General features: G+C 45.5%; 4 protein-coding genes across 20 annotated transcripts in view; 2 read left to right on the top strand and 2 right to left on the bottom strand.

Moving 5' to 3' along the window:
* LOC129173864 (protein 4.1-like) overlaps positions 1-7,628 on the bottom strand; it is a 12,886-nt gene extending 5,258 nt beyond the window's left edge. For 5 of the 12 annotated variants that reach the window (XM_054765118.1, XM_054765129.1, XM_054765119.1 and 2 more), the window contains exons 1-15: positions 7,091-7,159; positions 6,029-6,117; positions 5,785-5,961; positions 5,601-5,705; positions 5,487-5,529; positions 4,605-4,680; positions 4,409-4,530; positions 3,191-3,287; positions 2,987-3,074; positions 2,258-2,302; positions 1,980-2,132; positions 1,812-1,909; positions 1,564-1,739; positions 1,278-1,349; positions 366-745 (exon numbers count right to left, since the gene is read on the bottom strand). In XM_054765118.1, the coding sequence (XP_054621093.1) occupies positions 366-745; positions 1,278-1,349; positions 1,564-1,739; positions 1,812-1,909; positions 1,980-2,132; positions 2,258-2,302; positions 2,987-3,074; positions 3,191-3,287; positions 4,409-4,530; positions 4,605-4,680; positions 5,487-5,529; positions 5,601-5,705; positions 5,785-5,961; positions 6,029-6,103 (1,707 nt within the window). In that variant the 5' untranslated portion in view covers positions 6,104-6,117; positions 7,091-7,159. The other 7 variants (XM_054765121.1, XM_054765123.1, XM_054765120.1 and 4 more) reach the window with 7 other exon arrangements.
* The window catches only part of zbtb14 (zinc finger and BTB domain containing 14), a 24,039-nt gene extending 5,315 nt beyond the window's left edge, over positions 1-18,724 (top strand). The window contains exons 3-15 of one of the 5 annotated variants that reach the window (XM_054765146.1): positions 5,517-6,143; positions 6,215-6,300; positions 10,030-10,218; positions 10,282-10,452; positions 10,598-10,693; positions 11,531-11,674; positions 11,869-12,113; positions 12,180-12,265; positions 12,336-12,475; positions 12,558-12,653; positions 13,168-13,325; positions 14,044-17,914; positions 18,060-18,724. In XM_054765146.1, coding sequence (XP_054621121.1) covers positions 10,030-10,218; positions 10,282-10,452; positions 10,598-10,693; positions 11,531-11,674; positions 11,869-12,113; positions 12,180-12,265; positions 12,336-12,475; positions 12,558-12,653; positions 13,168-13,299 — 1,299 coding nt within the window. In that variant the 5' untranslated portion in view covers positions 5,517-6,143; positions 6,215-6,300 and the 3' untranslated portion in view covers positions 13,300-13,325; positions 14,044-17,914; positions 18,060-18,724. Of the gene's footprint in view, positions 1-5,516; positions 6,144-6,214; positions 6,301-8,664; positions 8,869-9,034; positions 9,938-10,029; positions 10,219-10,281; positions 10,453-10,597; positions 10,694-11,530; positions 11,675-11,868; positions 12,114-12,179; positions 12,266-12,335; positions 12,476-12,557; positions 12,654-13,167; positions 13,326-14,043; positions 17,915-18,059 lie in introns of those variants that run through there. The other 4 variants (XM_054765147.1, XM_054765148.1, XM_054765145.1 and 1 more) reach the window with 4 other exon arrangements.
* arhgap28 (Rho GTPase activating protein 28) lies at positions 13,257-19,378 on the bottom strand. The gene is given in 15 exon segments (XM_054765133.1): positions 13,257-13,922; positions 14,026-14,153; positions 14,225-14,341; positions 14,405-14,620; positions 14,696-14,778; positions 14,845-14,998; positions 16,295-16,372; positions 16,830-16,921; positions 16,993-17,149; positions 17,218-17,450; positions 17,533-17,690; positions 17,692-17,908; positions 17,983-18,149; positions 18,696-18,845; positions 19,093-19,378. Coding segments are annotated over 15 exon segments (2,118 nt in total). The 5' UTR covers positions 19,140-19,378; the 3' UTR covers positions 13,257-13,801.
* LOC129173868 (lethal(3)malignant brain tumor-like protein 4) lies at positions 18,747-26,533 on the top strand. 2 transcript variants are annotated; one of them, XM_054765136.1, is made up of 18 exons: positions 18,747-18,855; positions 19,796-19,829; positions 19,914-19,999; positions 20,621-20,725; positions 20,814-20,949; positions 21,021-21,112; positions 21,841-21,983; positions 22,050-22,126; positions 22,194-22,279; positions 23,822-23,932; positions 24,009-24,123; positions 24,219-24,309; positions 24,390-24,494; positions 24,571-24,651; positions 24,781-24,854; positions 24,931-25,100; positions 25,181-25,243; positions 25,316-26,533. In XM_054765136.1, the coding sequence occupies exons 2-18, from the start codon at positions 19,802-19,804 to the stop codon at positions 25,835-25,837; spliced, it is 2,085 nt and encodes a 694-aa protein (XP_054621111.1). In that variant the 5' UTR covers positions 18,747-18,855; positions 19,796-19,801; the 3' UTR covers positions 25,838-26,533. The 2 variants fall into 2 exon arrangements, with proteins under 2 accessions (XP_054621111.1, XP_054621109.1); XM_054765134.1 differs by lacking the exon at positions 18,747-18,855 and adding an exon at positions 18,886-19,217.
* The last annotated feature ends 58 nt before the right edge of the window (positions 26,534-26,591 follow it).

The raw sequence follows: 26,591 nt of genomic DNA, 5'->3' as shown, positions 1-26,591 counted from the left end.
TGGTTGCATAGCCGAATCACCACCAAATTTGGTACACACCTGTGGTGCACTGACAAGCACGTGTGTGAGAAAATTGAGCAAGATTGGCTGAAAAACAAAAAAGCAAAATCTCTTTGCACCAAATTCATTGCTCATAAGTCATTGAGCATTTGTCATTGAGGATATCTGCATTACAGCTATGCTCGTACGTAGTCCACAGAATTATGAGCACAACCCATAGGGGGCGCTACAAATGTCATAGCTGGCTAGCATGGTTTCGCCCAGAATAAAAAAATACTACAGTGCCATCATCTTCCATCATACTCTGTGAACCAGGAAGTGGTCTGTTAACATACACATCAAGCAAACATGAAGTAAGTACTCACAGTTTTTAGATTGTCGTCTAGTTGCTCGGGAGTCAGTGGACTTTGAGGGACATCTATTACTTTCATGGCCTCCTCGTCGTCCTGTTGCTTCACCTCCTGCTCCACCTCATTCTCCGCCTCTTGAACCACCTCTCGTGCCGCCTCTTGTTCCACCTCCATGCTGTCCTGCACCTCCTCAACTGCAACAACAAGATAAGGACAAAAAGGATCCAAGCGAAGGTGTAAACTTGTCTGCCACTTGTATTCACCTGGTCTGAAAGCACTCGTCTGATTGGTTCCTTCATCCATCTGCTCCTCCATCCTCTTCTCAGGGGTCACTGTGGTGATGAGGTCACTGGCCGTGATGGTTTTAGACACTGCGTACAGTCCAGTGCCCATGTCTTAACACACAGATGCACATAATTAGCTGTAGCAGCAGTATCCATAGGAGCACAGTATGTGTCAACTCAGCCAATCAGAGTTCAGGACACATGCAGCGCAGGCAAGGCAGCAGCCAATCAGCTTCAGCCCCATCAGGTCTTGCAGAATCTGGTTACAGTCGTAAAACAATGACTGGGTCGTGCCCTTACTCAAAGGGCATGAGCATTTCCCTTAACCCCGCCTCCAAACCGCATCATCAAAAAAAACTGTAGTTTGTGCTTTTTGGTGGGTCTTCAGAGACTTCATAGCCTCTGTCATCCCACAAAATAGCCACATCAGAGCCATAACAGAAGATCCACTTTTGCCTTTTACACAGAACCCAAAATGCTGGCAGTGTAAAAGGGGCTTATGTCACAAGGAGGCGTGGCCACCTGAGAAATCCGACACAGTGGGTTTCCTGCAGCCAATCACAAGCCGGATAAGGAAAAGCGTTGTGGCCAATCACAGGCCAGTACTTGAGTACTGTTACTTGATTGACAGATTAACTTCTACCTGTTTGTGAGTTTCCATTGGCTGTGATGGCTGGAGAGCCATTGAGAGAGGAGGTGGGCGTGGCACTTGGAGCTGAGGACCAATCAAAACTCTGGTCACTGACATGTACAGTATATAAAAAATGGATTCCCAAAGAGCCTCAACACCTCAATGTAAATTCCACAGCTTGTTTTTTTTTTTTTTTTTTTTTTGTTTTTTTAAGGAAAAGGTTTTCCGAACAGAATTTCCACAACAAACCCTGGAGAGTAGGATCAAATGTTGACTCCAGCAGGGTCACGGTCCATACCTCCATCCAGGCTGCGACTCAGCATGTTCCTCTTGCTGATGCATCGTGGGAAATTGGGTGCCGGTCTGGAGATCTGAGCGCTGGCTCTGCGACTTTGGATCTGCGTACGGCCGCTGTAGCGGAACTTGGAACCGAGGGTGAGAAAACGCTTTGGAGGTTCTTCTGGAGAGACAAGCCTAGGAAAGAAGGAGGGCGTGAGGGTGATTGTTGGACACTTCACATTTAAATGTTGAAGACGATGTAAACACCTGAAGAAGGAGTGATGCTCCACACACACTTTCCACAATCTCTTGGCTGCTCTGTGGTTTAGCAGCTTGAAAGCAATCGTTGATTCAAACTGGTCAAACTGGAGACAAGCCACCAGTTAAAGAACTTCAACAAATTCAAATTCGGAGTTCTTCTGCTGTGGTGTTCACCTCTCCAGGCCGTATCTTGATGTAGAAGTTGTTTCTTTTGTAGGAGATCTTCAGGATCTTTGGCCATGAAAACCTGTTGATCCTCAGCCGATCCCTGTAGACAAGCAGGCCACTACTGCACACACCCAGCATGATGGCCACGCCCTCCGAGTCCTACACACGCATAAAGACAATGCAGTTGTTTACCACCTCTTGTTTGTCCGATGGGCGGCAGTCTCCGTACATAAAATAAAGGAACGAAGACAACACAAAGACGGACAGACAGCACGCCATCTTACCTCGGAGCGACCTGAAGACAAGCAATCAAAGCGGCTTCCTACCATCTAGTCCATTCAAAGCAAAAAAAAAAAAGACAGGAAAATAAAAACTTGTCTAAATGTAATCACCAAGAGACAGAGCAATAATCTAAAAAAACGTGTCTTCACTTTGCCCATTTAATGACAGAAACCACCATCCATCACATGATCCACATATGGATACAAGTACTTTTGATGTTTGCTGGAATAGTCACGACAGTGCATGATATGCTGCTGTCCTTCAAAAACAAAACCGTGCATTTTCTCTGCACCTTTGTTTCGCTGTGCTCAGGATGAAGGACTTTTAAGTACCCTAAAGATCACCCAATTCACATTATTTATTTTGTTTGAATAATGTGATTCTATGAAAGCACTTGGTGTGACATGACGAAATGGTATGGAAGAAAAGAAAGAGAAAACAATATTCTAATCAGTTTGCTGCCTTCACAGTGGCAAACTGAATTGGACATGAGTGGAAAAATCAGTGCAGTGAGCACCCACACGCACACACAGACAGATGTGATCGACCACAGACAGGAAGTGGGTCATGTATTGGCGAATGTTGTGGCACAGGATTTGCCCAAATTAGGCTTTCCCTTATTTGCAAATGATTTCATCCCAACAATCGAAAGACAGAGCCAGGAAATGTTGCACTTGAAACTCAAAAGTGCAGTGTAGTGTAGTGTAGTGTGTGTATGTGTGTGCGTTTACCCTTGCATGATGAAGGTCAACTCCATACATTGAAAGTTTCTTCACGTTTTCCAGGAAATGCATCTCAGCTTCAGCTGGTGTCATTCCTCTAAACACAATCGCACATTTAAAGAAAGAACTGCGGAAAGCGGAACTGAGTGTGGAACCAAACATTCTGTGGATATGAAAAATACACATTAAATTCAATAAAATTCCGAAAAGAACCTGTAACTTTTGTGTAGCTCCATGATCTTCTCCTCCATTTGCTTGCTTTGGTTGGGAGCAAAACAAAGTTCGCTCACGTAGTCCGAGCCACATTCATCTGCAAGAAGAACAGAGTTTTGTTTGAATAATGTGATACTATAAAAGTGATTCCATGGTAAAGAACTGGATGACCTCAAACTTGTTACTATTAAACTCAAGACTGAAATCACAGTCCTTGGATCCCAGCACCTCAGAGTCAAGATTGCAGATGATGTTCCTGCCCCAGATGGTCTTGCACTCACCCCCCACACAATACAGTCAGAAACTAGGTGTCATCTTCGATCAGGATCTTTCCTTTAGTTCCCAAATACGACAAGTGTCAAAAACTGCATTCTTCCATTTACGAAACATGGAGAAAATCTGAAAATTCCTGCCACTATCTGATGCAGAAAAACTCGTTCATGCTTTTGTGACCTCCAGGTTGGATTATTCTAACTCTCTGTTAATAGGTTGCCCTAAGAAATCTTAACCGGAACCAGAAGAAGAGGGCATATCTCACCCGTATTAGCCTCACTGCACTGGTTACCTGTCAAATTTAGAATTGAGTTTCAAATTCACTACACGGTCAGGCACCAGGATATCTGAAAGAGCTCCTAGAACCCTATCAACCCAGGAGAACACTGCGCTCCCAGAATTTACAATTACTTGCCACTCCTAGAATTTTTAGAAGTAGGATGGGAAGCAGAGCATTTAGTTATCAAGCTCCTCTGTTGTGGAACCATCTCCACCACTCAATCCGGGGGGCAGACACCCTCTCTCTATTTAAACGTCAACTCACAACTTACCTCTTTGCTTAAGCAGTGGTTAGAACTGACACCTGATACGCTATGGATCAGAGACACTCCTCTATGTTCCTTGAACTAAGACTAAGACCTGTGGCTTGATCTACCATCTATCTCTCTACTCTATTTTTATATCTTAACCCAACCAGTCGAGACAGATGGCCGCCCCGCAGAGCCTGGGTTCTGTTCAAGGTTTCTTCCCCAGAGGGAGTTTTCTCCTTGCCTCCGTCGCCAAGTGCTTGCGCATGTGGGGTTTCAGTTGGTTCTCTGTTTTTCATTTATGAATGTGACCTCCATGTGTAAAGTGCCATGTGATAACTGCTGTTGTGATTTGGCGCTATATAAATAATTGATTGATTGAGGGTGTTTTTATAGCGGGTGCAGAGGAGGGGAGTACCTGGGTCGTAGTCTCCTAGCTCTGATTGGACGGTGTAGGAGCCGAGGACAGTGTGAGTTGTGAATGAACACGGAAGTCGACTGGACACGATATCCTGTCTGAGCTGCAGACACAGGAAGTACCTATGGAGGATATAAATAATTTTCACCTGATGGACAAACTGCGAGAGTATTGACTGGCAGCTAGGTGAACCTACCTGGTGATGTCCTCAGAGAGCTGGGCAGGGTTAGGGGGGTAAAACTTGACGTTGAAGGAGAAGTGCCAGGGCACACCTGCAATAACAGGGGAAACTTTTGTGTGCTCTAGGAGAGTGTGAGTTCTCTCATCCAAACACAAGTGTGGTACAATTCCCTTGCTCCAGAACACTTGGAAGAGGCGAGCCTATTGCTCATGCATAAATCTAGACAAATCATGAATGCAATTGCTGCGTCTACTGGTTATTAATGATAACCTGCCCTTTCCATGATAGGAATAAGAAATAACCCATTAGTCCACACATGCACACGCAGTGTAGATGAGTCATTTAATTAATGCAGTCACTCCTCCTGCTAGTTATTAATGATATCAGCCACCCTGAATTATAGAAATGAATAGAACGCCTGGGATTAATGCCGAAAATCCCACAGCCTACGGGGGCCTCGCTGGCACATGAGCACATGTGCACACAGTGCAGACGAGTCTCATGATGAATGTGAGCACTCCTGCTGCCAGTTATTAATGATAAGCCCCACCTTGCATACTCAAAATGAATGGGAGGACTCAAAATAATCTGCCCAGTCAAAGTCCACGGTGCTTTGCTCACATACGAGCACATGCATGCATCATATATAGTTCCATCGCTCCGCCCGTCCGTTTTTGATAACGTCCACCTTGCATACTAGAACTGAATACAAAGCCTCAAAATAATGCACAATGTCCAAGTCCATGCTACCTTGCTCACACACTTGCATATGCACAAATCATATACATTCCATCGCTTCCCCCTCCATTTATTCCCCCTCCACCTTGTACAATGGAAACAAACAACCCAAAATAAGTCAGGAGAGTTGCAGTCATACATTGCTGGATAGTTACTGACCTCTGACCTGTTTCTTCATCTCCTTCCCAGGATCCAACCAGTTCTACAAGACAGAGGTTAATAATCATCTGACAGGGATAGAAGTGACAGAAACAAAGCCAGGATGGAGTTTACCTTGTGGTTGTCTGCGTCTCTGAAGGACAAGGCAAAGTAGTCCCGCTCCAGGAGGTTGACATGCTCGCAGACCTTCTCAAACAGCTGAAGACCACGAGCTCGTTTCTGCAACAAAAATGTTTTTTTGCGAACCTTTTGACTTGTTCATGTGCGCAACGGTGTACTAGTGTTGTCCTGGTCTCACCTCCACAGTGCAGGTAAATAAGGTGCCGTCCAGCAGGGTCACTTTGGCCTGCATGGTCCTGAAGTTCAGAGAATTCCTGACCGGGGAGGGAGCGACTCGACTGCCCGGTGACAGGTGACCGGTTGACTCGTCTGCCAATAAACTACCTTGGTATTGGGATGCCCTGCCCTCCCCTACCTGAACAGGAAATGAAGTCACATTTCTGCTGCTCTGCGCTGATGATGTTTTAATGCTCCCTTGTTACCTGAATGGGTGCGCAGTGGGCGCCGGCTTCAGGGAGAGACTCCGCCTCCTGTGGTTCACTTTGCTCTGTCGTCATGGCGATGAGTTGACCTGAAAGCAAAATTCAGACTGAACTGGTGAGACAGTTCAGAATCGTTTGGACTTTTTAAAATATACTTTTTTTTTAAATAAATGTTTTGTTTGACAGGCTGTCAATCTTTTGACCTGGCCAGCTGTCATGTGAGGGTTGCCGTGGTAACAGTAGAGCCAGAGTGAGCGAGAGAGAGATTATGGGTAAGGGAATGTGATCTGGTTTTGAGTGCGATGATGTGGGTCAGAGTGTGTGTGTGTATAGAAGAGTTACAATGGTGTAAATGATATTTACAATATTGAAAAAAAAATTATAATATTGGAAATAATGTATTGTCACTTTCAATATATGGTATAATGTGTATAATAATGTGTGGGTACAATAAGGTATAAATAACATAAATAACTTATACTAATACAGTACAGGGAGCAGGAACACATCAATAATTAACTTTTGCATTAAGATGAAAGCTTTGAAGTGATCAGTAAATGTCAAAATATAAATAACGATAATAAGAGCAGACACATTTAAAGGTTTTCCTTTAAGTGAACCAAAACCAAATGTGATAAAATGTTAGTGGTCACATTATTTGAACATTTCTGCATGTTCTATTTTTTAAATATTCTGTTCTAAACTGTTAGATTCTGTCGCTTTTGGTTCGTTATGTTTAATGCTTCCAAATAAGTCAGCTACATCTAACAAAGCCGAGAAAAAGTGTTCATATTATTGAAGCCATTTGCATTGCATTTGTATTGATTTGTTTAGGACAAAAGCTTTGGCATCACAATGATTCCATGCATGTGCTCTAATGTGCTAATGGTTCATCCTGCAGCAGGAAACACCCCACTGCAACGCACGCACACACGCACATCACAGCTGCAGCATGATCATGCAAAACTGCCGCTCGCGAAGTAGTGATCATAAATAATCCTGATTATTAGTTCATGCATTTTCTATTTATGTCTTCCATTAGGTCACAGCTTGTGTTTTTACCTGTACTGTTACGGGACGCTCGCCCTCTTCCTCGCTTCGCTGTGACGGCCAAGCTTTTTTTTTTTTTGTACGACGTCATTTCTGTGACGCAATGACGTCACGACGCACGAGACGGCAGGGGGCGTTAAAACCTAAATTAAAATGACTGACGGCTTTTAAGTGAACGGTTTAGTGCCGGAAGTGAAGAGAAAAACAGTTTGATGGTGACAGAGTGGAGTTGATGATGTGGATCAGCATCTCTTATTTCCCATTACTTTAAAGCAACCGCATGCGTTGTGTGTGTGCGTGTGCGCGCGTGTGTATGTTTTTACTCACAGGGTATTAGATGTAAACAGGAAGTGATGGATCCATGCCCGAGAAGAAAAAGAAGTCACACAATAATCAATTAACATGATGAATATTTTTTAGGTAACACAATGCAAAAGTAGAACCATTTCTCAGCGTCACCACTCGCTGGGGCCAGTCGTGACCCTTGTCCATGTGTCCTTACTTGGGTTCAAGTCGTCAGAGGCTTGTCTCCTCCATCCGTCTTTGTGCGTCGCAATGTGTCTGTTGTTTGGATGGATTATTGCTTTTCACTCTGACAGGTCAGACCCCGCCCTCCTTCCCTCCACACACAGATTACTTCTCCCCCAGCTGTCAGTCACTGCGCTGGGGGCAGGGCTTGCATCGTGATGCGTTCAAGTAGTCTGTGATGACTATGTGCTTAGAAGGGCATCAATTTAGCAGCTTTGCTGTGATTGGTAAACAGATCAAAGGGGTCAAAGGTCACCACACTACCATTCAGATTCCCTCTCCAAGTGGGTTATGGATGATAAATTCCCAATCAGGGTTGCAGGATTAAAATGTAAATTGACATATTTGGATATTCTTTACAGTTGATCACATGGTTCACAATGGAACAACAGAAGTGGTTCATTTTTCATGGAAAGTTTATTTTCTTAATGTTTATTGATGATACACTTTCACATGTCGCACAATCAGTGTCTGTGACAGAAGATGAACAGAGCCAACTTCAAAGTTTCGGGACATCTCTCCAAACAACCTATCCTGACCCATATTTCATAAGTTAATTCTCCTTCAACCCTCAGCTCCCAAAAGCGAAGTCCCTTTGGCAGGGCTAGTCCACTAGCGGCCTGCGGGCCATATCTAGCCCAGTTGAGTTTAAAACTTGCAAGCAACTAACATTTTTGTTGCAGATGCCACCAGAGCACTCCTCATCTAGAGGATCTTTAACCGTTTTTGCAGCAGCTTCTCAAAGAAAGCAGATACCTACTCTCATACATAGAATCTTTGACCAGCATTAACATACAGTATATAATATCCATTTGGTGAGGTAAAAATATGGACCTATGACAGAGCCTTGCATTGACATTATATACAAAATGAGATGGAGAAGGAGACAGTCCGCCCCCTCAAGTCTTTAGCTTTTTGAGAATGTGGCACCCAGACTAGCCCTGCCCTATAGAATAAGCATACATTATATAATAGTCACAGCACTGCCAAGTTACTCAAACTTTGCTAACCGGGTCAGAACTGACATCACGTGAACATGTAGGCCAGTCTTCCAGCAGAACAGTGCGCATGCGTGATGAGCCGGCGCTCTGTCTGGGATCTTTACGTGCCCCCGCAGTGAGGGAGCAGGCGCAAAGCGCGGCCTCAAGCCTGTGCTCGTCCTCGACAACAACAATAACAACAACAAAAAGCGATCAAAGTGTTTCCGGGCCTCCATTGGCAGAACGGAGCCACACATCCTGCTGACACCGGCTCGCAGTGAGGTAAGAGCCTGCGCCCGCGCCCTCCTCGCTCCGCTCGGCGGGGATGGCTGCGCGTTCTCGAGCCGCTCATGGCCGCTCGCTCGCTCGCTCGCGTGTCCTCTCGTTCGTGCTGCCCGCGTGCCTGTGTCTCGCTCCCGGGATGAGCCCGCGAGCCGGCCGCGCGCAGACGAGTTTGAAACCAACGAGAATGGCGGATGCTTGGCTGAAATCGCCATTTTGTGTCCTACTGGGGCACCAGGCCGCAAGTCCGCCATTTAACTAAGCAAACACCAGCCAAACACTCCCGGGTGGGGACCCGGAATAAGTCCATTGTGATCCTAGGCGATTGTTTCATGGCCCGCTGTGTATTTCGCGTCATGGTTCGTCATATTAGGCTTTGATGAGCTCCGTGGCACTGACGAATGAGCTGCTGTTAAGTTGTTTGAACAAAAAACGTCTTGATTTGCATTCCCTGCTCGATCAGGCCGACATCTCCCCATTCTACTAAACCCCTCAATGTCCTCTTCTATGTTTCTGGATCGGTTTCATGGTCCTGCTTTGACTTTTAGCAGAGCAATAGCCGCTCCATGCTAATTGCTAGGTCGTTGCCAAACGTCCACACGTGACGTCATGTGAAGACACACGCTCTGAGGCGCGTGCCCGTTTTCCAACATGGTAACCACGAGGTTGCTTATTTTGATTTAGCACCAAGTTTTTAAGTCCTGAAGTGAAAAGTGCTACCATATTAAAATGCCAACATTTTTCACTTGTAAATGAAAGCATATCAAAGCTGTTTTGTCATTTTAATGATTGTTTGATTGTTTAAAAATAGGGGAAAAAAATACATACACTGATCAGATTAATGTTGCTCAACTACCTCTAGTTGACACAATGCTCCTCTTTGGATTGCCATTTAATTAAGGTTAATCAACAGCCCCTCTGCTGGTTGCAGCCAAGTAGTGCACGCCATTAATGGATTAGATTAATTCAAAATGATCAAATACGATCAGATAATATGCTATTATCGCTAATTTTGTTTCATTTTTTACTTTGAATGTAACCACAAAGGACATGAAATAACGATTATCAAGTCAGTTGTCTGAAAATTCTTATTAATTTACTTATTGATAATAATTATACAAAGTGACCTATTGGATTTCTATCATGTGCACGTGAGTCCAGATGGCCGAGACGGTGAAGTACGTCGACGACGAGCACAAGAACATTTTCCTCAGGTTGCTGAACGAGCAACGGCTGGAGGGCGACCACTGCGACATTGCCGTGGTGGTTGAAGACGTCAAGTTCCGCGCTCACCGCTGCGTTCTGGCGGCGTGCTCCAACTACTTCAAGAAACTCTTCAAGAAACACGAGGTACTCTCACAACACGCACAATATCTTGTATTAAACCCCTTACTCATGTGTCTGCATGTGCAGGTGGATAACTCGTCTGTGATCGAGATCGACTTCATCCGCTCCGACATCTTTGAGGAGGTGTTGAACTACATGTACACAGCCAAGATTTCTATCAAGAAGAGAGACATCAACCTGATGATGTCATCGGGACAAATCCTAGGCATCCGCTTCCTGGACAAACTCTGCTCGCAGGTACACATGTGGGGTGGGTGGGGCTTAATAGCTGGTTCTGTGTGTGAAAGCATGCCTCATATGTGATCTCAAGAGAAAAGAGTGATGTCTCGGGAAAGAACTCTGATAGACGCCAGAGTTTCTAAACAGATTTTTCTTCCTGCAGAAGCGGGACATGTCGTCTGAGGACAAAGACAAGTTTCCTTATGACATCGTAAAGATGGCGCTGCCTCCTGAGGCGCAGCTGGCTGCTGAGGCAGAGGTACTGGACAATAATCCCTTGTTTACCACGGTTAATCATGGTTCCATACTCGATCGTGATAAGTGAATTTCCACAAAGTAAGATTTCTGATTTATAAATGGAATATTTTTGTAGACAGAAAGCCTGTTTACGACCTTTTAAATACAGCTTTGTAGTATTGGAGTCCTCTAGACATGAAATAACACTACTATAGTCACTTTACACTTGTATTACCCAATATAGTAGGGACAATAAGACGAAATAATCCATTTCAGACATAAATAAGACTAGCGCTTGTGTGTGTTACTATAAATGTGAGAGGTACACATGGAGTGACATTGGGGGTTCAAAGTTGAGTTTCAGCTTTGCATGGGTCACAGCTGCATAAATAGCCCATGTTTTTATTACGGATTATTGTGTCTGTTGGGAGGTAATTCAAACCTGCAATAAAATCCTGTTGTTCTGATCCTTGTGTGCCTCACCAAACATTACAGTAACACGACTGACACCTAGTGACCAGTGCAGAATACTACATTTCATCAACGTCTGTGAATGTGTCTTTCGAATGCCTTTTTATTTGTATTTTAGTTCATTTAGTCATTTTTATGCTTGAAAATGTTTCATTTAGGCAGACAATATGAAACATTTTCTTAAATAGGCATAGTTTTTGGCTAATAATGGTCTGCATTCACCACGAAACAGTATGATTTATTAATTTAATATATTTTTGAAAAACCGTGATAGAGTGAAACCGCGAAACTCGAAGGGCAAAGTGGCGAGGGACCACTGTACAGCAAATATTATAGTTTTTCTGTGGTGGAGGTCAAGGCTCTATTATTTTATTTATGTGTTGACTAGGTTCTCGGGGAGCACGAGGACACGCCCACCGCAGATGATCTCGTTGGGGCCGCAGCCAATCAGGAGCTGGATAAGTCTCCCAATGCGGCGCTTCGTGTTCAGGAGGCCATTTTGAAGGAGCTGGCCAATGAGGATGTACACAAGGTACACATTAGAACATGAACGCACACAATCCCCTCCCACTAGATCAAAATGAAAATGTAAGATGAACTAGACCAGTGGTTTTCAAACCGCAAACAAGCAACATTTTCAAAGCTAAATCGTGATTTACAAAGCAAAGCGTTTTCGAGGTGGTACTTGGTGGAAAAAAGTTTGAACGAGACTTGTGTGGCCCCCAGGTGGCCTGCTATGACCAAGATGTGGTGCCAGAGATGGAGGTGGAGCCAAAAGAACTTGGGGCAGAGCACCATGCCACCCAGACGCTAACGTTTGCTGACAGCATGGGCGAGGTGAAAGACGAGCAGCCGCCTGGATGGGCGACCGCGACGGCGGACATGAAGTTTGAATACCTCCTGTACGGACACCGAGAGCAGCTGGCGTGCCACGTGTGCGCCAAGACCTTCTTGGATGAGTCCAGACTCAGGTACGCAGTACCTTCACACGTACATACATTCGCACATGACCCTTACATGCGTATGCGTATGTTTAGGAAACATGAGAAGCTCCATTCGGCCGATCGTCCTTTTGCATGTGAGATCTGCTCGAAAGCGTTCACCACCCACGCTCACTTGAAAGGTGAGTACCTGTCAGTTTTTTGTTTTGTTTTTTTCACAGCCGTGACTCTGACTTCACCTGTCTGTTTCAGAACACCTGAAGATCCACACGGGCTTCAAGCCGTATCGATGCGATGTTTGTGGGAAGTCGTTTATCAGAGCTCCGGACCTGAAAAAACATGAGCGTGTCCACAGCAACGAGCGTCCGTTTGCCTGCCAGATGTGTGAAAAGGTCTTGTGTGCGAAAAGCTCAGTCTATCTCTCAACCGTCGACTGTCTCTCACCCGTCTGTCGGTCTGTGTGTCTGTTTGCAGGCTTTTAAACACAAATCTCACCTGAAAGACCATGAGAGGAGACACAGGGGAGAGAAACCGTTCGTCTGTACGTCCTGCACAAAGGCATTTGCTAAGGTGCTGCAAGTCCTTCTGTCACCTCTAAACTCCAACACATTTTCTCCCATAATCGAAATCAACTTCATAAATTCACTATTAGCTGTCATATAAGTGTAAAAAGAAGTGTTAAAGTAAAACCTAAAATCAATAAATGAGACACTTTCCATTACTTTGATGATGAGCGATGGACACGGTGTACCTACGTAGGAGGTGAGTCTGCAACATTAGCACCACACACATTATTGTACACCATCCATTCTTCTTTTTAGTTGCCTATTATTATTATTATCGTATTGTTGTTCCGAGCCACCATGACAAGCTTGCCTACGGCTCGTCACATTTTTCCTCGCTCCCATAGCTGGTAGGCGTCTGTGGTGGCATCACAAAAATAGTCGAAGAAAACGCAAAATGCAGCTGTCACTTGAAGATGCATGATGCATTGGGCTCCTCTGACCTTTTAGAGGCCTGTTCTACTTTAGAGGCTCAATTGTATGAGGAGACAAAAGTTGGAGACATTCTTTGTGTTTTGCAGGCATCTGATCTTAAGCGCCACGAAAACAACATGCACAGCGAGAGGAAACTTCTACAGAGCGACACGGACGCTCTGCAGGCGGCCGCCATGGCTGCTGAGGAGTCACAAATGGATAATATGAGCTGCTCCTAACATCTGGACTGGGCTGGACTCTCCAGGTTTTTTTTTTTTTTTTAATGGTGGTCGAAACGTGCGATGAAATGTCATGTTTTTCAGTCAGAATCAAACTTTGTACATAGGTGGCTCAATTCTATTTGAAATAAAACACTTCTGTTCAGTTTAATGAGCAGAAATGTACAATAATTGTACAGAGTGGATGTGTATTGACATTACAGGGCAAGTATATCTGAGAAACATTTTAAAAAAGGGGCTTGGTGCTCAGAGAGACTGAAAGTGCTTTAGATGTGCCACCTTTCTAAAGTGCATCGGTGGTCTGTAAACCGCATTAGCCCGCATGCATTCAGGAGAAGACAAGTGCATCAGTCATTGGTAGAGCAAGAACTTACTGGATTGGGTTTGTCTTGCATATGTAGTCTTAAAAGTAACCTGAAAACCGACACTTTAGCAGCAAGAACCATCACATGATCGTCCGGTTTTATGCAACATCCTCAGGAGAGGATCAAAGGTGGGCGTGTCAGGGTTTGATGAGCCAATCGCAGCGAGGGTTCACATGGTAAACGTCCAATAGAAGACAATCTGGGTGGAGACGACGCTCGCCGATGTTTCCTCCGACTTCATAGAGACGCTGAACGCGACTGTGGGGGAGATCACATGACCTGTTCACATGATTCACTCTGTGTGTGTGTGTGTGTGTGTGTGTGTGTGTGTGTGTGTGTGTGTGTGTGTGTGTGTGTGTACCTGTTGTCACACTTGAAGTGGGCGGTGACATCTCTGGCTGTCATCTGTCTGTCAAGCTGTATCGCCATGGAAACTTTGGTGTGTAGGGGGGCGTGAACCTTGATGAGGCCAACGCACAGCTCTGTGACCTTAACACACACACACACACACCACCAAATCCAAAGTAAACACAAGTAAGCAGCATCATCAAACGTCTCACCTGCTTCTTGTTTTTGTCGTTCCTGCTCCTGAGCAGACGTCCCGGACGGGACAGCCCCAACTTGTGATTGGACGCTTGGTTCATTTGTCTCAGCTGCGACAACAGGAAGTTGGGCACCTGGCACAGGAAGCATGGATATCAGCAAGATGTATCAGCACAGACTGAGCGGGTCGAACTCACCGTCCACAAGACGTCCTGGTTCGCGACCATCAGGTGCACCAGGTGAGCCCCGCCCACCGCCTCCTCCATGTCCTCTTGCTGCTTGGCCAAGGAGCGCTTGTTGCCACGCTGGTGGTGGGCAAAGAGGTTGGGCGCCATGACCATGGAGACATTCCACAGAGACATCCTATTCTGGTCCTGATGGGAGACAACCTTACTGAGGAACCCCAGCAGCGCCTAGGAAGTACAGAAAGGGGGGGCTGTAAACATGGCAACAGTGAGTGGAGGCGGAGCTTTAAAGGTGTCGCTCACTCTCAGAGTTTCTCTGTTGGACTCGGGAAGCAACAACGACAACATCTGCAGTGCTTGAACCTGGTGGACCACTGATGACATACCTACACACACACACACCTGTCAGCTTGAGTGTGTGTGTCTGCATGTGTGTACGTGTGTGTTTGTACCCAGTACAGCCTGGTAGGTTGGCAGGTGTGCATGTGTCAGCAGAGGAGTGGGCAACTCTCGGATGAAAAGCTTGAGCAGACCCGCAGCGTCCACCTGTCTCACCTTGGACCAGTCGAATCCCTCTGGACACCTGTCTAGCTCTCTGCGTAGGTACTGCACACACACACACACACACACATGTTCAGCTGTGTATTGACGTTGAGTCTTGCTGAATATGGGGGCATACTGTGAAGTAAGTTTAGTGGGTTAGCGAAGTGTGTTGAGTGTAAAGCCGAGCTTGGCTGTTCAACGAAGGTGGCTCTCTTTTAAAGCAGCTGCATCACCATAGTAACTTAGGCTCATAAGACTTAAACATATAACCTGGTCCTGACCAGGTTAAGTCCAGACTCTCGGCTTAAAATCGGTTATGAAAGCGCCGCTGTTTCACTGTGTAACTCATTCGAAGATGGTGTCACCATTTATTCAGAACCCGGTGGACATGCAAGAATATTTTGGGGCAGCACTACGACGGGAGCGGCTATTTCACACTGATTTGCTAGCGTTCCCTGGTTAAATTCTCTATAAAAGCGGTATAGATTTTCAGCTGAGAGAATGCGCTACATTTGCTCACTTACTGAGCTGAGCATCAGGAATAAAATGCTTTATGAAATATTAGTAAGTTAATAGGCCAATGTTAGCAGACGTACATGTCATAGCAGTTCTTGTGTGAGTACTCAGCCACTTAGTCTTCTTTTATTACAATATTTGCTGGAGGAAAAAGCACTCTGAGGCATCAATCAACTGCAATAAAACACTTTTATTTAAAAAAAAAAAAAAAGGAAAAAGTCGCCACAAAACACGTCAGCACTGCCACCTAGTGGTCTCCACGAGCTACAGCATGTCTCATGAGCACGTTGATATAACTCATCAGTCGACCTAGTACTTATTTGTCACAGATAATGAGTGGAATGAATGATTTCATTTTGATATGGCCATGAATAAACGGATCAGTGTTTTACGTATTGGGCAATGTGAGTCACTAGCTGTCAAAAAAGTCTTTATTGTCATTGTACAGAGATTGTACATTGTACAGGAGATACGCGTGTTCATCCTGACACACATTCTATTGTTGAGATCAGTAAAATTTAATTAAAAAATGAACTCATAACACTCCATAATAATTACTTACTCTTCTTGTGTAAAATACACCTGCTGGGATCGCTTCATTTTTGCACAGAAGTAGAATAATATGACGTCAAACGCCCCCTTTGATGTGAACGTGCACAAAGCTGAGAGCCGGACGTGACAAAGTAAGTTGATAACCACCGTTGCGGTACCGTTTAATTCTGTTTGGGGAATTTAGGATTTGTTGAGCTGCAGCCTGAGCACAATACCTGGTTTTGTGGAGCCACTTTCTCAGTACACCTCCTGTGACTGATTGACATGGTTGTCATGTTTGTGTTGTGTTACCTTGAGTCGAGCAGCTGATCCGGATACCCTGAGAATACCTTCGGTCTGCAAACCGTTCTGCTCTAAAACACTCAACAACTACACACACACACACACACAACAAAGAAGGTGTTAGGAATTGTCACCTTTAGCGACATGCTAACAGCACAGTTGCCAGGTGATGGCCTACAAAAGCAAATAACCGCTGCGGTCTCTAATTAGTGCCTGGTCAAAACACACGGGCTTAACAGCTGTGGCTGTAGGCAACCTCCTGATATAGTTTTTCATCAACTTCACAGTTGTTGGTGTGAAACACATGCGCGTTACACTTGCCATACTGTTGTTTACATTTAACACACCATGCTGGCTAGGTTGCTCCTTACCACTATTACAACATTGGTTCTGTTGCACCTGTGTTGTGCGATATACTAGTACTTGTGGTCAAAGAGGGCTATGTGTCCCATTCCACTTTGCCATGCACTCCAAAGCATTCTTAAAGTTTGATTTACAATTAAGTAAATAAGCACCACGGATATAATCATTTAGGGTAGTTCACCTTCTGAAATACGACAGGGACTTTGACCGCTGGAAACTTCTTCCTGTCGTTCTCCAACAGCGTGTTGAGAGGAACGCCAAAGACGGCGCCGTCTAACAGATGAAGGGAAAGATTTTAAGAACTGTCATGCTTAGATGGTGTTTTACCAGAAAATGAAGCGCACCCCAGCTCCTGCAGCGCGGTGGCCGGGTGCGTTTGGTTTGCACGCCCATAGCCTGAAGGAAGGTGGCGAGCTCAATGTGGCAGATGAAACCCAGTCGCTTCAAGTCACCTGAGGACAGGTCATCTGCCAAAGTGACACCCTGAGGTGGACAAACAAACTGGACACACACATACACACGTTACACACAGAAGTGCATTTTATGCAAGGTCAAAAAGTCAAACTCACCGGCGTGTCTTTGCTGTCCTCTCCCCGGAAACGCTGGCAATCCCAACAATGTGCCCCGCCCCTTTTATGCTCGGCCACACCTTCCGAGTAGGGACAGTCACGCACCAGCCAATCAGCTTGCCTCGTCTGGCTGGGGGTGGGCGACGAGGTGGATGTGTGCGTGGAAGATGGGGGTGTGTGTGCGGGGTATAACGTGTCGTCAGGTAGATGAAAACTGGGAAGCATGGGTCGCACTGTAAAAAAAAAAAAAAAAAAACCTTTAATAGCTGGGTGAGTGAGATGGGGGAAGACATGAGAAGACAGTGACACGTGTACCTGATGTTGTGTTGCGGCGAATAGTTTTCGTGGTGATATGGTAGCGACTCGGCGGCGACTCGCTGCATTGACTAGGGGAAGCGGGACTTGCTTCCAAGTCAAAGTCCGACTGGAGAGACAAGTGTCAAGACAGCCTGTGTGCACCATCATTTTTTGTGTCTTACCCCAAAGATGTCTCGCACGTCTCTGATTGGTCGGTTTCTTGCCCTCAGCGTGTGCTTGTAATTGTCCAGTCTCGTCTTGACAGTGGCGGCCTGTTGGTGCGTCAGCGTGGACAGGAGTGCCTCAGCCGGAGGCGGAGCCTCCTCTGATGACGAGCCCATCACCAGCGACGATAGCCCCGCCTCTGTTAGCCACGCTTCCTCCAGCTCCACCTCTGCAGGTACATAAAGAGTTCGTACACAAGGAGATGTCCAACTTGGTTCTGTTTTTGTTTTTCTTCTTACCTACCATCCATACTCTTCCTCTCTTCTTCCTCTTCGTCTTCACCTTCCTGTTCCTCTTCGATGCTTTGGACCTCCCGCCAGTATGTTTCCATGGCGATGCGCCGGGAGTCAGAGGTCGTTGTCTGGTTAGATGGAGGTGGGCCAGAGCACGAGGAGCGAGATGACAACATCCTGTAAAAATATGTCAAAGGCAGTCACACACGTCTGCAGTATTGATCTCATTGTGTGTGTGCGCGCGAGCGTGTGCCCAGGGGAGAAGGAAGTGAGATGCTAACGCCAGCTGCAGCTGAGTGTCCATTAAGAGGAAATGCATCCTGGCAGCCAATCAGATGGAAGAGTTTTCACTTAGATCCTCTGTCTGTAATCTGACCATCTTATTTTTCCTCCAATTCGACCTTGTTACTTTGTGTTTTCAAGCACAGAATTATGTTATTTTCCCCCTTCTTTAGTTTCTTGTAAGCTGAATTTGACAGTAATTATAATAATACACATGGATGCATCTTATTCAAAATGTTGCCTTTAATGCTGTTGTTCAATTGAAACATTAGGACTGAATCAATTTAACTAACAATATTTCAGCATGTCAATAACTAACTGTATGCCATTATGCCAATAGTGCTCTGCGAGTAATCATGTCAATACTGATCAATATTTCGCCGTCATCGTGTCAGTTCTATCATAGATCAATAAAGGGAAACAAAGAGAAGGACAACTCACCTCCGGATGGTTTGTCTGCTGATGGTCCAAGTGGAGAGGGGAGGGAGGGAAAGATGGAAGGAGGGAAGGGGGAGGAGCTTGAACAATATTGATGGAATATTCTTCTTCCCATCTCCCAGTTTGGACCAACAATTGGCCCCTATAGGGAAACTGGAAACACGTAAGCATAGAGTCATATATTTGATTCTATTATATTCATTATTTAGTATTAACACACAAAAACTACACCACCTGCTTGTTCATTTATTTTTTCATTTATTATTATTTACATCATTATTATTTGTTCATAAAAATATACAAGAGCTTTTTAAAAAAATCCAACATTTATTCATCCAGTTTGGCAAGTTTAGAACTGATATGAAAACATAAATCCAGTTGTTTTTTTGGTTGTTCGTACTTCGGATTAACCCCGTCTGTCGTCAACGCGCTCTCGCCGCGGCGCATGCGCAGTCAAGAGCTCGCCCACAGCGTTTCCGTGTTGTGTTGTTGCTGTCACAAGGCAGTCGCGGATCTTCGGAGACGGTAAGGTCCGTTTTTTAACTCCCAGAAGTCGCGCCTTGAGCTCTCTGCTCCCCCAGTTCACTTTAACGGGACTCCCCGAGTTCTCAAGTCGCACACTCGAGGACGGAACCCGGCGGAGAGGCGCGTATAAGACTCGGTTTTAGTTGCGTTGGTTTCCTTAAACTGGATGGCAAGGTAATGAGGATGCAGTGGTATGTTACCAGTCAGCCCTTCATAATAAAAGTAAAACAATGGTTTCAGTTTCGAATTGTTTGAAGAGCACAGTGAGAATATGATTGATAAATTAATATTCTGGTAAAGTTATGGGCTTGTTGGATTTCAGGTGGTAAATGGGGCAAATGGGAACGATTATTCACATATGTGCTTTCACAGTTTGAAAGGGCGTAGATATGAATTTCCTGTTTCAATTATCGCAAATTGCAGCCATGATGGAGAGATGATATCTGGAGGATATTGCTTATTGAAGAAAATTAATAAAATGTTTCAAAGTCACTTCACCAATACAATTTGTGTCATGTTTGAAATGGAAATTATTTATTGTTTGTGTGTGTAATTTGCATGGTCTTCGTGCACCACAGACGAAGATGAAGAACAAAGCTAGCAGCGCTCCAGGTAGCACAAACACTTTTCACCGATGTAAAAGTTTCTGTGTGTGTGTCACGACATATGCAATATTGGGTGTGTGTGTGTATTTAGTGAACATGAGGAGACGTTTGTGGTCATGGCAAAACTATCTGAACCAGGAGAATGCTGAAGCCGCTCCTCTGGGACTCTTTACACAGGTAATACACATGTAATTTAAATACGAAATCAAAATTTTAAGTTGAAAAATTGACATTTTACGCTGTTGGATCTTAAGAGCTTCTAAGTGCAGCTTCAAAATGCGCAAAGAAGAAATGGTAGTGAGCAATTTATTGCAAACTTGGGAGATAAATAGAGTATTTATCTATCTATCTAACAAACATTAAAGTGAAATAGGCTTCACCATCTGGAGCAACATTCCCACGAGCCTCCTGGAAACACTGGCATCAAGCATGCCCAAAACAATTTTTGAGGTGACTTAACAAGAATGGCGCAGCTACTTGTTATGGAGTCCTTTTTTAAACATTTTATTTTTATTTCAGGGGGACTTTTCGGGGGGGTTTTTTGAGCTATGGTCTTTAACTTTTGATCAGCTGAGAAACAGCCTGTTTCACTTTAATGGTTGTTTACAGTAAATTGCTTACTCAAAAAATGTTTCTCACTTTCATTTCTTCTTTTTGCATTTTGAAGCTTAGAACCTCTTTAAGTTCCAACAGTGCAAAATGTAAATACTTGCAATTTTTCAACTGCTCTTAAAAGTTTGATCAGGAGTGTATCTACACACAGACACACACGTATTTGACACTTGTCTGTTTTGTCAGTCCCAGTCATTTCCCAGTAAGAAAAATGGATTTAAAGTTGGGATGAAGCTGGAGGGAATCGATCCGCTGCATCCTTCCATGTTCTGTGTGCTGACTGTTGCCGAGGTAACGGACATAAAGTGCACAAATATGACACACACGTTTTAATATGTACACAAAATAACATTTATGACCACTGGGTGATTGGTGACAGGTGATTGCTTACCGGCTGCGACTCCACATTGACGGCTACTCGGAGTGCTATGACTTCTGGGTAAACGCAGACTCGGCTGATATCAAACCAGCGGGCTGGTGTCAAGGCAACAAACACAGGCTCCACCCACCCAAAGGTAAAGGAGATAGACCCGCCGCCTTAACAGTGAGTGTCTGTCGCATGACTTTCCTTACACTCTCTCTCAAGGTTCCAATGAGTCTGATTTTGATTGGCCAGAGTATCTTCAGTCCACTGGCGCCCAGGCGGCGCCCACAGCCCTCTTCACCTGTCGCAAGGCTGTTAGTACACGCCTGTCTGTGTTGTCTGTCTGTTCATGTGTCTGTCTGTTCATGTGTCTGTCTGTTCATGAGTCTGTCTGTTCATGAGTCTGTCTGTTCATGAGTCTGTCTGTTCATGAGTGTGTCTGTTCATGAGTGTGTCTGTTCATGAGTCTGTCTGTTCATGAGTGTGTCTGTTCATGAGTGTGTCTGTTCATGAGTCTGTCTGTTCATGAGTCTGTCTGTTCATGAGTCTCTCTGTTCATGAGTCTCTCTGTTCATGAGTCTGTCTGTTCATGAGTCTCTCTGTTCATGAGTGTGTCTGTTCATGAGTGTGTCTGTTCATGAGTCTGTCTGTTCATGAGTCTGTGTGTTCATGAGTCTGTGTGTTCATGAGTCTGTGTGTTCATGAGTCTGTCTGTTCATGAGTGTGTCTGTTCATGAGTGTGTCTGTTCATGAGTCTGTGTGTTCATGAGTGTGTCTGTTCATGAGACTGTCTGTTCATGAGTCTGTCTGTTCATGAGTCTCTCTGTTCATGAGTGTGTCTGTTCATGAGTGTGTCTGTTCATGAGTCTGTCTGTTCATGTGTCTGTCTGTTCATGAGTCTGTGTGTTCATGAGTCTGTGTGTTCATGAGTCTGTCTGTTCATGAGTGTGTCTGTTCATGAGTGTGTCTGTTCATGAGTCTGTGTGTTCATGAGTGTGTCTGTTCATGAGACTGTCTGTTCATGAGTCTGTCTGTTCCGCAGTCATGTGGCTTCCATGTTGGGATGAAGTTGGAAGCGGTGGACAAGAAAAATCCAGGACTCGTCTGTGTTGCTTCCATTGCTGACGTCATCGACGACCGCTTCCTGGTTCATTTTGACAACTGGGACAACTCCTACGACTACTGGTGAGATCCTCATTGGTACCACTTTGATTGGCAGTTGAGCGATTGATTGATTCACCACTGATTCAGGTGTGACAGCAGCAGTCCGTACATCCACCCTGTTAGCTGGTGTCAAGAACACGGGCGACCTTTGACCGCGCCGCAGGGTACGTCACCATCATGTCACAGAGCTCAGTCAGTTCATCAATACTGACTAATCAATACTACCCACAGATCACCCCGACCCAGAGAACTTTACCTGGGAGGAATACCTGCGAGAAACTGCGTCCGACGCTGCTCCTAGATCAGCTTTTTCTACGGTGAGGAGATGACAAGGATATAGAGGAAGAGACTAGGAAGAAGATGAGCGAGGCAGAGGAGGAGACATGGGAATAGAAATAAGGAGGTAGAGAAGGACACAGGGAGTTTAAGGACAACGAGGTAGAGTAGGAGACAAAAAGGTAAAGGAAGACGAAAGAACAAATTAGCAGAGAAGGAGACAATAAGCTAGAGGAGGAAACATCGAAGTTGTGGAGGAGAGAAGGTGGTAGAGCAGGATACAAGGAAGGGATAGAGGAAACGAGTTAACGGAGGAAACAAAGTCAAGGAAACGAGGTACAGGATAACAAAGGTAGAGGAGGATACGAGGAGTTAGAGGAAGAGACTAGGAAGAAGAGCACGGCAGAGAAGGAAACAAGGAGGTAGAAGAGGCAAGGGGCTTAAGGAGGGAACAAGGAGGAAGAGGAGAAGACAAAAAGGTAGAGGAAGACACTCGGAAGAGGAGGTAAAAACAAGTTTGCAGAGAAGGAGACAAGAAGGTAGAGAAGGACACAAGAAGGGTAGAGGAGGGCATAAGGAGGAAATAAGAGAGGCAGAGGAGGAGACAAGAATGTAGAGGAGGACACAAAAAGTTAGAAGAAGACAAAGGAACAAGGTAACAGAAGGAGACAAGAAGGTAGAGCAGGAGACAAGAAGACAGAGGAGGAAACAAGGAAGGAGCAAAGTGAAGGGAACAAGGAGGTACAGGAAGAGACGAAGAAGAAGATGAGCGAGACAGAGGATGAAACAAAGAGGCTGAGGCACAAAAAGGAGTTTGAAGAGGAGGCCAGTTGTTTGAGGAGGGAACAAAGACGTGGAGGAGGACACAAGGAGGTAGGGGAAGACATGAGGAAGAAGACAAAAGAACAAGTTAGCAGAAAAGGATACAAGAAGGTAGAGGAGGAAACGTGGAGGGAACAGAGGAAACAAGGTAGCCGAGGAGACAAAATAAAGGAAACGTACAACAAGACAGAAAGTAGAGGAGGAAAGCAAGGAAGTACAGGGGGAACCAAAGGAGTTGAGGAGGAGACAATGAGGAAATAAGGAGGCAGAAGAGAAAGAGGAGGAGACTAGGACGTAGAGCAGGAGACAGTGGAGGAAACAAGGATGTAGCTGAGGTGACACGGAGGAAACAAGGAGGCAGAAGAGAAAGAGGAGGAGACTAGGACGTAGAGCAGGAGACAGTGGAGGAAACAAGGATGTAGCTGAGGTGACACGGAGGAAACAAGGAGGCAGAAGAGAAAGAGGAGGAGACTAGGACGTAGAGCAGGAGACAGTGAAGCTGAAGAGGAGACAAGGAGGCAGTGGCGCAAGCAAGGCGGCAGAGTACAGCACAAGGACTACTAAAGGCAGCCAATGAGATCCAAGAGGAGCGGACAAAGAAGAAGCACGGAGGAAGAGGTGGATGCAAAGAAGTAGAGGGCACAAGGACATGAATCCAAGGAGATAGGAGAGGGACGAAAGAGGAGAGGAAATGGTGTCAGTGATGATTGGCAGCAGCTAATGAGTGTCCAATCAGGTAACTAAGTTGTGTGTCCAATCAGAGAGGTCCACACGGCTTTCAAATCAACCACAGACTGGAGGCGGTTGATAAGAGGAACCCCATGTTGATCCGTGTTGCCACGGTAACAGCAACAGAGGACCACAGAGTAAAGGTACTACTGTTCATGTCAAGTTGTACTTGTCCTTCTGTAGCCGCATGGACACGACTTATGGTGTGTGCGTGTGCAGGTGCACTATGACGGATGGTCGCATCATTTCGATGTCTGGTGTGACAGTGACCTGTGTGACCTTCATCCAGTCGGCTGGTGTCAACGCACAGGACATCCACTGGAACCACCACCGGGTCAGTTGGATGGGTCTGAACCAGTCAAGTTTACTTTGTCCTTGTCACTTAATGTCCACTTTGTGTGTGTGTGTGTGTGTGCGCGCGCACGACAGAGTGGTCCACCCCCTCTCAGGGCGCGTGTCCCACATCAGGCTGCAGAGGAGTGGGACACATCAAAGGACCCAAATACACCGGACACCACAGGTACCCACCTGCCGAATCTTGCCTTTTCCACGTGCCGAGTGGCGTTGTCCATGTGCTGAGTCGCTGTGTTTGTGTCCCAGTGCCTTCGGATGTCCCTACTCGGACATTAACATGCGTAAGGACTTGGTGCTTCCTGACAGGCTTGGAGGTGTTGCTGTGCATCACCATGGCAAGCAGTCAGAAGAGTAATGCTGTGATTTTACATTGTGACAAAAGTGTGGCAGCAGGGAAGGTAGTGTCTGATGCTACTGTTCTGTCCAGCAGGGGGGGCATTGAGGTCAAGGCAGAGTGCAGAGACTCTCCGCTGTCTCCCGTGGTGAAGAGAAGAAGAATGAGTGACAGGTGAGGTCAACAACCGATACAGTTTACATGCATGCCATAAGAGGCGGCATTACAGGCCATAAATGGGTGGGTGGAACACTTTTGGCTGTGACAGTAGGGCAAGTAACTCTTTTACAACTCCGCCCCCAGGACGCCACAGGCTACAAAGATGCTCTCAGTGAAACAGGAAGAGGAGGAGCTAAATCATCCAGGCTTTGGTGCAGGTACAGTGTGGCGTCATTGCAGTACATCCGCTCTGTCACAAAGTGTTTGATTTTGAACGATGTGTCCTTCTCCCAGCGGCTCCTGAATCCAGCCTGCGGGCCGTCCTCCACCAGTCCGTCTTCCTGTCCGCCGTGACGACTCAGCCTAGCAGCGACCTGTCGCTGTGCTGGGAGCAACACCGCAAACTCCTGCCAGGAGTCGCCGGAGTTCATGCCAGCGCCGTGCGGCACTGGAGCGTGCAGCAGGTTTAGTGTGTCTCCTTGACCTTTTAGTGCGTGTCGGTGACCTTCCGGTGTGTCTCTTACCTGTCCGTGCGCGTCCGCAGGTGTCGGAGTTTATCGAGTCGCTTCCTGGATGTGAGGACTTGGCCAAACAATTCAGTGACGAGGTAAGACGACCAACCAGCCTGTGGGTCATGTTCGACATTGCCGTGATCTGATTGGCCTCTGACTCTGTCCAGCAAATAGATGGGCGGGCTTTCCTGCTGCTCACCCAGCAAGACATCATTAGAATTATGTCAATCAAACTCGGCCCCGCTCTGAAGATTTACAATTCCATCCTGATGTTCAAACATGCGGAACACACATCGCACGTCAGGGACAAGAACCAATCAGGTGACTTGGATGAGAACGAATCAAATGACAAAAAGCAATCATGTGACGGGGGTGAGAACCAATCACATGACGAGGAGAAGAACCAATCATGTGACAAGGACAAGAAACTGTCAAACGATGTAGACAAAAAGTCATGTGACGTGGACAACAACCAATCACAAAATGCGGACAAAAACCAACTACATGACAAGAATGAGTCACATGACACAGACGAGAACCAATCATGCAGCACGGACAAGATCCAATCGCGTGACCAAGACAAGAAACAGTCACGTGATGAAGACAACAACCAAGTACATGACAAGGACAACAATCATTCACATGACATGGACAAGAATGGATCACATGATGTGGACGCAGACACTTGACTGGCCATGGCGCTCCTCATGTAATGCATCTGTTTCCATCCTATTGTCAATCAAAGTGAAACCGAAGTAATCTCAGGTGTTTTTATGGCATACAGAGCCAGACTTGTATTTGATACATGTATTATACAGTATATAGAAGGAGATGCTCATATTTTCAAACACAACCTATGTCTGCTTTTGCTATCCAACCCCCCAAAAAGCCATTCCCGTGTGCTCTTAGCTTGATAATTACAATGAAAATGCTAAAGATTAGCATTTACAATGTTAGCTTAGGATGTTAGCTGCTGTTTTTGATCATTGTCATTAGATATTTATATTTTTGCTCTGTATTATATTCCGAAGAGTCTATTTTGCTTCATTAGAGGTTTCTATTTTCCACCCAGATACATTTACATTTGGATTTCCGTTTCTCTCTCAGACTCCGCCCCCATGTGATTCTCACGTAGGTCAAACTATGGGGGCGGGGCTTGGCTGCATCCAAACTCACACGCTAACTGCTCCATGTAATCTTTCACTTGGAGTTGTATTGTAACGTTAGCTTGGGACTTCGGACGCAGCTACTTTTGACACTTAAGACACTTTCCTCAGGTTGCTATGGTTACAACAGACACCTTAATACTATTATTTATATTCACATTTGCTACACCTGACAGTCTTTCAATAAAGCTTTGGATCTGAGAGCTGCTCACCCATCTGTAATTTATTTAACTGCAGTTGCTAATGCTAAGCTAGCTGTTAGCCATGTATGGGTGAG

Source organism: Dunckerocampus dactyliophorus, chromosome 21, assembly GCF_027744805.1.
Source record: "Dunckerocampus dactyliophorus isolate RoL2022-P2 chromosome 21, RoL_Ddac_1.1, whole genome shotgun sequence".
Taxonomy (NCBI): domain Eukaryota; kingdom Metazoa; phylum Chordata; class Actinopteri; order Syngnathiformes; family Syngnathidae; genus Dunckerocampus; species Dunckerocampus dactyliophorus.
Note: the sequence above shows the minus strand (reverse complement) of the source record. Positions and strands in the feature narration are given on the sequence as shown.

Excerpts from the sequence above, each read along its gene's own strand:
- LOC129173868 (XM_054765136.1), top strand. The coding sequence starts at position 19,802 with ATGAAGAACAAAGCTAGCAGCGCTCCAG. Across the intron at positions 22,127-22,193 it reads ACCTTTGACCGCGCCGCAGG|ATCACCCCGACCCAGAGAAC; the intron begins GTACGTCACCAT and ends TACTACCCACAG. Across the intron at positions 24,310-24,389 it reads AAATACACCGGACACCACAG|TGCCTTCGGATGTCCCTACT; the intron begins GTACCCACCTGC and ends TTTGTGTCCCAG.